The sequence below is a fragment of the Phocoena phocoena genome, chromosome 2, assembly GCF_963924675.1.
Source record: "Phocoena phocoena chromosome 2, mPhoPho1.1, whole genome shotgun sequence".
Classification (NCBI taxonomy): Eukaryota; Metazoa; Chordata; class Mammalia; order Artiodactyla; family Phocoenidae; genus Phocoena; species Phocoena phocoena.
Genome location: NC_089220.1, coordinates 33,862,164 through 33,874,429, shown reverse-complemented (window position 1 = coordinate 33,874,429; position 12,266 = coordinate 33,862,164). Strand labels below are relative to the sequence as shown.

Sequence of the window (12,266 nt, the reverse complement as noted above, 5' to 3'; positions counted from 1 at the left end):
CACTGTAATGCTTTATATGGATTTACATTTTGTTAATCACAACAGCATCTAGCATGTCAGCTGTCCACTGCTTTTCAACTGATCATAAATCATTTTGCTTGTGTATATTCTATATTCTCAACGTGAGATCAAGATCCTTCTGAGTAGAGAAATTTACTTTTTCTTTTATACATCCCATAGCTTCTAGAACTCTAAACCTGGTAGGGTACTCCTTAGACACTGCTATTGCCTACAAGAGCAAACAACAATGCACCCTTTACTAAGCTGCCTTCGTTGTCATGTGACATTCCCTAAATAGGTACTCCAGGTAAACTATTTCTCACTACACACCACTCACAAAACCCAGGGTTTTTGTTTTGTTTTGTTTTGTTTTTGCGGTATGCGGGCCTCTCACTGCTGTGGCCCCTCCCCTTGCGGCGCACAGGCTCCGGATGCACAGGCTCAGCGGCCATGGCTCACAGGCCCAGCCGCTCCGTAGCACATGGGATCTTCCCGGACCGGGGCACGAACCTGTGTCCCCTGCATCGGCAGGTGGACCCTCAACCACTGCGCCACCAGGGAAGCCCAAAACCCAGGGTTTTTTGTTTAAAAGAAAAAAAAAATAGGAGAAAGTTCAGCCCTGGCAAATGGCCTACATCTTGACTAACCATGATGTAACTGAAATAAGTGCCAAAGCAGCTGTTATTATCCTTGAGTAGTCTGCGTTTTCAGCTATCAGCAGTGAAATAATATCTGAATCAAGAATGGCCACTTCCATGGAGAGCTATCATATTATTTTGTAACAAGCATTCACTGAAGTGTTGAGTGTCGTCACTCCTCTGAATAGGCACATCTCCAAACTCCAGCACACTCACTTCTGATCCAAGATGACAGTATTCTCTAAGTGCATTCCCGTCCTAGATTTTTCTACATCTCTATTAGTCATAAATTCTCCTCCATTATTCTTTCTTTGTTAAAAGACATGAAAATCTGCATTCCTAAGAATGACTCAAAGAAAGTAGCTACATAAATAAGACTGGGGGAGGGGAAGGAGGCAGCACACAGAATCTTGATCCTTTCACTAACTTCCCTGCATGATTCTGTTATTCTCAGTCTTTTTGGAATACTCTGCTCTCTATCTGATTTCATAAGGCATGCGTTCTACTAGGAGTGCTCTACAACTTATATACTTTTAAAGGTTCAAGAGATTAAACCCCTACCCAACTGAGAGGTATCAATAGCTGTTCCTTTATGCTTTAGACTCAGAATTGTGAAATCAATGAATATAAGAGCTGAGATGGACCTCAGAGATCATCTAGTCTAACCTTCTCATTTAGCAGTTGAGGAAATTAGAGCCTGCAGAAACTGTCTTCCCCAAGGCCACAGAAGGAGTAGATGTGTAGCAACACTAGTTCCAGAATGCAAGTCTCCTGACTCCCAACCCAGTGCTTCTGTACACTATAGTATTGAGGGGCATTTTTGTGCTCCCAGGTATACAGGTATAATATGTTCAAACCTCTTAACCTCTTAATTTTTTATGGAGTTAGAATTAACACTACAATCAACTACAAAACAACAGGACTGATACTGGGTAGAACAGACACCAGAAACAAGAGTGAGCTACTCCAAATAACACTATCCCCTACCCCACATGCCTTCCCAAACCCCTCACCTGTGACTGACTCACTCTGAAGCTGAATGTTTGGTAAACTGGGTGGATGGCCGCACAATGCCCCGGACATGGAATAAAATGGAAACACCCAGCTCTGAAAGTGCTAGAGGAAACCTACCTTATGTTCGACCAAGGTGGCAGCCTCTCTTTCTTTCTGGCTATTTGAATTGCCAGCCCAAGAATGACTAACCTTGGTCCATCAGAACTGTGGAAATAACTTCAGTTTCACCAGGATCTTTAAAATCTGTGATTAATGTTTTTGGCGCCCCATTGTGGCATTTCTAGGACCTACATCCTCTTTGTAGACCACATGGTTACCTGATCCTTTCTAAGCCTGTTTCCTCAACTATAAATAAGAAATATAACGGTACTGACCTCGTACAGTTGTCTGAAAGAGTTAAAAGAGACAATACACATAACAAACACATAACAAATGCCAGGCATATTAAGGGTTCAATAAATAGTAACTACCACTGTTTTTTAAAAGTAAATCCCTAGGTAGGAAAAACTGAGCAAAAACAAAATTCACCAAAGAATATGAAGAGTGTTGGAAAAATTAAAATTCTGCAGTTAGTGAGTAATTGTGTTTACCAACCTGCTACATATGATCCTTCATAGTTATTATTTTTTCTGGTTTCTAAAATAATGGAGTCTCACGTATAGATACTGAGATTTAAGTGAATTAAAATGAAAAACTTTCAATAATTTTATAACGTTCAATAATAATGTGCCTTCAAAAAAAAATAATGTGCCTTCAGGTGCTACAAAACTAAAACTAAAAGTCCTGACTATAGGTACTTACTCTATTAATTGGATAAGAATTTATAGCAGTCTGAGGTATCTGGAGAGACATCTTCATATGCTGCGAAGCTAAGACTAGAAATTATGGTTGTAGGTGCTTAATGTAATATTAAATGGATTAATAATTATCATATATGCTAATGGATTGTCATTGTCATACAAAATTCCTAAAGTAGGACACATTGTGTCTGTTATCCTATCCTTTTTTTAAATAGGTATATATAGATATATAGATATACAGATAGAGTTTAAAAGTGGTGAAACTGTGGAAAACATGGCAGAATAGAAATAAAATCACACTGAGTTTTTATACCCAATCATATATTATTACTATTTTCTTCCCAACAATTCACAGTATTTATACAATCATTCAACAAATATTTATAGAGCACCTAGTATGTACTAGGCACTGCTCTAGGTGCTTAGGATACATAATTTACCAAACAGACAAAATATAGAGCTTATGATAGAAGAGGGAACACTTCCAAAGTTTTTTAAGAGGCCAGCACTACACTGATACCAAAACCAGCGAAGAACACCACAAAAATATTATAGGCCAATATCCCTGGTGAACACAGATGCAAAAATCCTCAACAAAATAATAGCAAACTGAATGGCATTTTCTATAGAAATAGAACAAACAATCCAAAAATTTTTAGGTAACCACAAAAGACCCCAATTAGCCAAAGCAATCTTGAAAAAGAACAACAAAGCTGGAGGCATCATGCTTTCTGATTTCAAACTGCAGCTGACCCTTGAACAACAAGGATTTGAACTGGGTGGGTCCACTTATACACAGATTTTTTTCAATAGTAAATACTACAGTACCACATAACCTGTGGTTGGCTGAATCTGCAGATAATGAGGAAACTTGGATAGGAGGGCCAACAAGTTACACTCAGATTTTCAGCTGCGCAGAGGGCTGGCACCCAGGATCAACTGTATATTACAAAGCTATAATAATGAAAACAGTATGGTACTGGCATAAAAACAGATTCAAAGCTCAATGGAATGGAAAAGAGAGCCCAGAAGTAAGTCCACACATATATGGTCAATTCACTTACAACAAAGGAGCCCAGAATATACAATGGGGAAATGTATTAGGAAAAACCCAGTCTTTCTCCCTCCTATCTTTCTCTCCTGTATAGGAAAAAACTTAGTCCTTCCTCCTGTTGTTTGTTTCCCGTGTGTCTCCTTTACTACTCACAAAGAACACTTCACTTTTGGTCACCGAATGTATGGGTTTTTTCCCCACAGCAGCAATTCTCTGAGACACCAGCTGGGTGTCCTGCAATTTGACTCAATTCTGACGCTATCTACCCAGAGACAGTATCAGATCCCAGAGGTTCAGGGCTCAGTCCCACAAGACTGGCCCCACCACCACCTCAGATGCCAATTGCAAGTAGTAGGTCCTCAGGTTACCCACAACTTCTGTCCAATTTGGTTACAAACTGGAGGTTCCTATGACCCCCTCCTCAGATTCAATTAATATGGTAGAGAGGCTCACAAAACTCAGAGAAACACTTACTTAGGTTTACCAGTTTATTAAAGGATATGATAAAGGATACAGATGAAAAGTCAGATGAAGAGAGACATAGGGCAAGGTCTTGGAGGGTCTCTTTCCCCTCCTGTTCTGTCCCGCAGGACCTCCTGTCCCCGCAGAGTTGAGGTGCACCACCCTCCCAGTGTGGATATGTTCAACCACCTGGAAGCTCTCTGAGCCCCATACTACTGAAATTTTATGGAGGCTTCCTCACATAGACATGGTTAATTATTAATTCCATTTGAAGCCCCTTTCCCGTCTCCAGAGAAGTGTGGAGCAGGACTGAAAATCCAAGCTTCTAATCATGGGTTGGTCTTTCTGGTAACCAGCTCCCATCCAGAAGCCACCTAGGAGCCCACCCAGAGCAGCCTCACTGAATAAAAGATGCTCCCAGAAATTACAAGGGTTTTAGAAGCTCTGTGTCAGGAGAGAGAGAAATATTTGTTTCCTGTTCCCTCACAGAAAAGGACAGTCTCTCCAATAAATGGTGTTGGGAAACATTTGACAGTCACATGCAAAAGAATGAAACTGGGCCACTATCTTTACACTATATACAAAAATTAACTCAAAAAGGATTAAAGACTTGAATGTTCACAATGATATTTTGGATTTGGCACGAAAAGTAAAAGCAACAAAAGCAAAAATAAACTAGCAGGGCTACATCAAACTAAAAGCTTCTGAGAGATCCTAGGCAAAACATGCTCTGGCATAAATTATACCAATGTTTTCTTAGGTCAGTCTCCCAAGGCAATAGAAATAAAAACAAAAATAAACAAATTGAACCTAATCAAGCTTACAAACTTTTGCACAACAAAGGGAACCATAAACAAATCGAAAAGACAACCCACGGAATGGGAGAAAATATTTGCAAACGATGCAACCAACAAAGGCTGAATTTCCAAAATATGCAAACAGTTCATACAATTCAACGACAAAAAAACAAACAACCCAGGGCAGGGCTTCCCTGGTGGCCAGTGGTTGGGAGTCCGCCTGCCGATGCAGGGGACGTGGGTTCGTGCCCCAGTCCGGGAAGATCCCACATGCCGCGGAGTGGCTGGGTCTGTGAGCCATGGCCGCTGAGCCTGCGTGTCCGGAGCCTGTGCTCCGCAACGGGAGAGGCCACAACAGTGAGAGGCCCGCGTACCGCAAAAAAAAAAAAAAACCCAAACAACCCAATAAAAAATGGGCAGAAGACCTAAATAAACATTTCTCCAAAGAAGACATACACAGATGGCCAGTAGGCACATGAAAAGATGCTCAACATCACTAATTATTAGAGAAATGCAAATCAAAGCTACAATAAGGTAACACCTCACACCAGTCAGAATGGCCATCATTAAACAGTCTACAGATAACAAATGCTAGAGACAGTTTGGAGAAAAGGGAACCCTCTTACACTGTTGGTGGGAATGTAAATTGGTGCAGCCACTATGGAAAACTGCATGGAAAAGAGTTGCCATATGATACAGCAATCCTACTCCTGGGCATATACCCAGACAAAACTATAATTCAAAAAGATACACACACCCCTATGTTCACAGCAGCACTATTCACAACAGCCAAGACATGGAAACAACCTAAATGTCCATGAACACATGAATGGATAAAGAAGATGTGGGATGTGGGGGGTGTGTGTGTATAAATATATATATATATATATATATATATATATATATATATATAAAATATGGAATATTACTCAACCATTAAAAAGAATGAAATGCCATTTGCAGCAACATGGATGGACCCAGAGATTATCATACTAAATGAAGTAAGTCAGAAAGAGAAAGAGAAATACCATATGATATCACTTATATGTGGAATCTAAAATACGATACAAATCAACACATCTACAAAACAAAAACAGGGGGACTTCCCTGGGGGTGCAGTGGTTAAGAATCCTCCTGCTAATGCAGGGGACACTGGTTCGAGCCCTGGTCCAGGAAGATCCCACATGCCACAGAGCAACTAAGCTCGTGCGCCACAAAACTACTGAGCCTGTGCTCTAGAGCCTGCGAGCCACAGCTACTGAAGCCCATGTGCCTAGAGCCCATGCTCCACAACAAGAGAAGCCACTGCAATGAGAAGCCCATGTACCGCAACGAAGAGTAGCCCTAGCTCGCTGCAACTAGAGAAAGCCTGTGCACAGCAATGAAGACCCAATGCAGCCAAAAATAAATTAACTAAAAAACAAACAAAACAAAACAGGGACTTCCCTGGCGGTCCAATGGTTAAGATTCTGTGCTTCCACTGCAGGGAGCAAGGGTTAAGATCCTATATGCCACGTGGTGCAGCCAAAAAAAAAACCCAAAACAAAACAAAAACCAAAACAAAACAAAAACAGACTCACAGATATAGAGAACAGACTTGTGGTTGCCAAGGGAGAGAGGGGGTAGGGGAGAGAAGGAATGGAAGTTTGGGATTAGCAGATGCAAACGAGTATATATAGGATGGATAAACAACAAGGTCCTACTGTATAGCACAGGGAACTATATTCAATATCCTGTGACAAACCATAATGGAAAAGAATAGGAAAAAGAATATATACATGTATAGCTGAGTCACTTTGCTGTACAGAAGAAATTAACACAACATTGTAAATCAACTACATTAAAAAAAAAAAAAGGCAAAAAACACACACCAGAAAATAAATTGCTTGGAAAAAAAGAAAGGCTTCTGGATAGCAAAAGGAAACTATCAACAAAATGAAAAAAATTTATTTACTGGGAGAATATATTTGTAAATCATATATCCGATAAGGGGCTAGTATCCACAATATATAAAGAACCCATACAACTGAATAGCAAAAACCCAAACAATCCAATTATAAAATGAGCAGAGGATCTGAATAAACATTTTTCCAAAGAAGACATACAATGGACAAAGGGTACATGAAAAGATGCTAGACTAATCATCAGGGAGATGCAAATCAAAGACACAATGAGATATCACCTCACACCTGTTAGAATGGCTATTATCAAAAAGACAAGAAATAACATGTGCTATAGAAATTCAAAGAAAGAGATATCAGTATGGCTGATAGCAGTTTTAAATGCCTTCATGAAAAGAATCAAATTAAGCAGTTTAAACATTTAAACTTCTTCTTGTTACTTAAGTAACAAGAAATAAACAAGAATGCCAATACATGCTGGCTGTGTGATCCTTTTAATATCATATGAGAAGGCATCTATAAGAGTGAACTGATCCATTTAACTAACTTCTTCAGGGGTCATTTTTAGAATTAGATTTGCTTACGTTTCCCATTAACAAAAGAATGATTCTCATGTAAATGTTAAAATTTTAAGCAGTGTTTTATGGACTGAGGCCAACATTTTCTTCTGGAGAAAGTAGTCTCTACAATTGGAATGTAATTAATAGAAAACCATGATTTGATTTTCAAATCATTAGTTTTGTACATAAGCATTCATTCAATGAGTACCTGTTGAACATACCTACAGAAGATTAAATTGGCAGGTCAGATTTCACCTGCAGATTTGCTCTGTTTGGTCCGTAAAGCATTTGAAAAATATCTGAGTTGGGGGCTTCCCTGGTGGCACAGTGGTTGAGAGTCCACCTGCCGATGCAGGGGACAAGGGTTCGTGTCCCGGTCCGGGAAGATCCCACATGCTGTGGAGCGGCTGGGCCCGTGAGCCATGGCCGCTGAGCCTGCGCGTCCGGAGGCCAGCAATGGGAGAGGCCACAACAGTGAGAGGCCCACGTACCGCAAAAAAAAAAAAAAAAAAAAACTTAAACAAAAACAAACAAAAAATATCTGAGTTGGTGGCTCACAAATAAAAATCAAGAGGCTTCATGTATTTAAAAAAAAAAAGAAAGAAAGAAACAACATGTGTTGATGAGCTTATGTCCTAGTTCAGTGGCCTTCAAACTTGACAGGCATCAGAAATCCCCCAGAGGGCTGTTAAAATACACTGTTAAAACAGTTAATGATTCAATAAATCTTGGGTGGGAACCAAGAATGTGCATTTCTAACAAGTTTCCAGATGATGCTGATGCTGTTGGTTCAGGGATCATACTTTGAAAACCACTGTTCTACTGAAAGGAAGACAAATAATATACTATAAATATCATAAATATGTAAAGTGTCTGGGCTTCCCTGGTGGCGCAGTGGTTAAGAATACGCCTGCCAATGCAGGGGGCACGGGTTCCAGTCCTGGTCCGGGAAGATCCCACATGCTGTGGAGGAACTAAGCCCGTGCACCACAACTACTGAGCCTGTGTGCCACAACTACTGAAGCCCGCGTGCCTAGAGCCCATGCTCTGCAAAAAGAGAAGCCACCGCAATGAGAAGCCCGCGCACCGCAACAGAGTAGCCCCCACGCACCACAACTAGAGAAAAGCCTGCACGCAGCAACGAAGACCCAACGCAGCCATAAATAAATTAATTAATTAAAAAAACTATGTGAAGTGTCTAGTGTGTTAGAAGATACGTGCTCTAGAAAAAAAGGGAAAGTAGTGCAAGGTAAGGGTAGTTGTATACAGAGCTGGTATTCTTATGTTTTATTTAAATAAAATATCCAATTTCACATACAATAGGAATAATGGCTAATCGCTGTTACTACTGTTAGGCAGTATTTTAAGGGCTTTACATATATTAGCTCGCTTGATCCTCAAAAAATCCCTATGAAGTAAATATAATGACTGATTCCCATTTTGCAAGGGAAACTCATTATGTTAAAGTAAGTTGTTCGAGGTCACCAAGCTATTAAGAGGTGGACCTAGGATATGAACTCAGGCAGTCTGGCTCTAGAATCCTTGCTGTTAAATATTACAATACACTGCCTTTCAACTCATGTATCTTCTTCATAAATGTTATTTTTAATGGTAGGAGAAGAAATATCTGTCAGGCTAGAATGGACATACGTCCTCTATTCTATGTAATCACTCTTGATGTTCTCATCCACAACCCAAACAAGCCTGCTTCTACTCTTACATTTCTTACAATTATCATTCACTCAACTGACCAAGTGAGAAAATGCAGACATTCTTGAATCTGTCTCCCTCACTCCTCATGTCCAATCAGTATGGTTAATTTCTGTCCAGAATCACCTCTTGGATTTGGGACTCTCTAGATTCCCATGTTACCTAGATGACTGCCATAAAGGCTTCTAACATGGTCTTGTGCCTCTCTTTCATCCTCTACTCAGCCACCAGCATTCTCCTTCTAAAATTAAATCTAACCATATTAGTCAGCTATTTGAAGTCCTTTACTGATTCTCCATATCAAGTCTCGATGTCTTAATGTGACACTTAGGTCCCTTAACTGTCTGGCTGTGTCTTACTTTCCTCATCTATTACTATTCTCCCACACATACCTTTTTTTTTTTTTTAATGAAAGTGGCAGCCACTCTTTATTAAGAATCTTTTTTTTTTTACATCTTTATTGGAGTATAATTGCTTTACAATGTTGTGTTAGTTTCTGCTGTATAACAAAGTGAATCAGCTATATGTATACATGTATCCCCATATCCCCTCCCTCTTGCATCTCCCTCGCACCCTCCCTATCCCAACCCTCTAGGTCCCACACATATCTTAAGCTCCAGTAATAGTTGTGAATATTTGATTTTTTTCTTCCTTTGTTGCCTCTTCCCATTTCCCCTCTCAGGCAGACTCCTGTTCAACCCTTGACACTCAGTTAGAAGTTCCCCTTTCTGTGAAGCTTCCCTCTTGCTCCCCCACGCCCATGTTAGGTTTTTCTGTCATGGTCTCAAAACTATCTTAGGACTCATCACACACTTTGTGGTAAATTTGCTCCCATTTAAGGAAAGAACTCTTGGAACTTCTCGGGGCTCAGGACACTAACTGATACATAATTCTCAATAAATGTTTATTGAAAAAACTGAATTCAATTACAGAGCATAAGCTAAATGCAAGGGATGTGTTATGTACATTATTCAGTGCTTCATAATTCATGGTGGAAAATAAAGCTTCATAGGTGGAAAGCCTACGAAGTAGTCTCAGGACTAGAAAAAAGAGGAATCAGAGATGAGGCCTGGTGTGTTTGCTTAATTAAATTCAACTTATTCGACAAATACTTATTGAGAAGTATGAATAAAGTAGTGAATAAGAAGACTAAAAGTTTTTGAAATTCTTATAACCTGCGGATATGTGTATATTCTATTTACTTACTCATTGAACAAAGCATTACCAGCAACTCGTGTTCGAGTATTTTGCACTTGGGTAGAAATTCACACCTTTTTGAGTGTCCTCTTTGCAGGAATTAGAAGTTTAGGTAGATGACAAAAGTGAATATAACTAACTCAGTTTTCTAATTTTCAAAACAGAATGTCCTTTGGCATTATTTAGCCTTACAGAAATAGACATTGCAAAATTTAACTCAACACAAGGCTGAAAAAACGGTCTATTTTTCAACCATGTAAATCAGATCCCATCACTCTCCTGTTCTATATCCTTTAACTGCAAGCCACTACATTTAGAAAAAGATGCACATCTTTCACCCTGGTGTACAAGGGCCCATATGCAATCTGGCCCTGCCTACCTCTTTAAAGCCTCATCTACTACCACTAACTATCTCCCCTGCTCATTCCACCCCAAACACACTGGCCTTCTTGTTCTTCCTAGAACATACCAAGCTCATTTCTGCTTAAGGACATTTGCAGTACTATTCTGTCCTGACATTCATTTCTCCCAGATTTTTGCGTGGCTTACTCCCTTACTTCAAGTCTCTGCTCAAATGCCACCTCCTCAAAGAGGCCTTTCACAGCCACCCAATTTAAAATTAGAGTCCCCCCCCCATTCCTTGGCCCTGCTTTATTTTCCTGTATTGCCCTTAACACCACCTGTTAATATTTATATATTATCATCGACCCATCAGAACAGAGATTTGTAAGTCTTTTCACTGTCATGTGCAATATTACCAGCATCTAGGGACAGTGCCTGGCACACAGCAGCCTCTCCCAATAAATGTTGAACAAAGGTATGAATTTCATTCTCACCAGAGTCATTCAATTCATATGACCTTGGGTAACACACAGAGCAAACACTCAAGCTTTGACACTTAAGTAAAAGCAATAAAAGTCTCATCTGCTTTGCCATCAAGATCTATTTTTCTTAAGGCAAAGAACTATAGGAGACCTTCCTACACAGATTCAACTGGAAAACTCTTAGCTCCTCCAAGCAAAGCTTGCAGCACTCTGAATTTTGAAATCAAGGGGCAAGAGACAGTCTAAGCAGAGAGTTCATAAGGGGACCACTCCTAAAGACCACAATCCTGATTTTAAAGACCAATCCCCCTCACGACTGGTTATTTACCAACCCCAAAAGTTATGATTCCCTTGGGTTCTTAACCCTTTTTGTGCTACAGATCCTCTGCCAATCTGGTGAAAACTACGGACCTCTTTTGAGAATAACACTGTTAAATGTATAAAACAAAATACACAGCAGAAACTAACACAACAACGTAAAGCAATTATACTCCAATAAAGATATTTAAAAAAAAAAACAGAGAGCTACAAAAGAAAACCCAATTCTACTCAAATACCGGATCGCAGGCTTAGGTCCCCTACTCTCTTCTTGCCATAGTGAAAATGAAACGAGAAAAATCTGAAGGCTACAGGAGGATCAAGAGGGAGATGACACTCCGAGGTGCATCCCTGAGCACGCTAAGGGGCGGCAGAGAGATCCTGGGCGCCAGGACCCAGCCAGCCCTAGGGGGCGTGTCTGAGAATGAGAAGCGGAGAGAAGGGAGGGAGGGTCTGGGAAGGGGGTGGGAGCTCTTCTTCCCAGAGCTGGCGGAGCTGGGTGCCCCTGGGCTCAGCCTGACCCCGCCTCACCTGTCCCAGCCGTCCCCAGGAGCCGCTCCGGCACCCCTCGTAGGTCTTCATGGAGACCGCGGAAGATCTCATGCAGTTTCTCGAAATGCTCTGAGGAGGCGGCTGAGTTGGCCATGGCGCAGGCCGCTCTCTAGCAGCGGCAGCCGAGATTCCGGGCACGGGGCCCGTTCCTACTCCGCTGTCAGCCGCCCAGCCGCGCAGACATCCCGGCGACCGCCGCCACCGCCGCTCAGAACAAGGCGCTTCCGGGGCCGCGGCGGGGTCCTCCCGAGCCGGAACGCCCACCCCCTGCATGCCGTCACTGACGGCGCGCCGGGCGGCAAAGCCTGACGGAAAGTCGGGCGGGCTGCGCTGCCCGGGCTACTCCTGAGGGAGCGGTGGCGCTGGAGCGCGAGCGGCAGTCTCGGAACCCCGGAATTAGCCAGTCCGGGGTTGGGAAGAGCGCCACGGCGGAAGGGAC

General features: G+C 41.5%; 1 protein-coding gene across 1 annotated transcript in view; it reads right to left on the bottom strand.

The window, feature by feature from the left end:
• VTI1B (vesicle transport through interaction with t-SNAREs 1B) overlaps nucleotides 1-12,266 on the bottom strand; it is a 22,983-nt gene extending 10,717 nt beyond the window's left edge. The window contains exon 1 of the mRNA XM_065900311.1: nucleotides 11,807-12,266. Coding sequence (XP_065756383.1) covers nucleotides 11,807-11,921 — 115 coding nt within the window. The 5' untranslated portion in view covers nucleotides 11,922-12,266. The remainder of the gene's footprint in view (nucleotides 1-11,806) is intronic.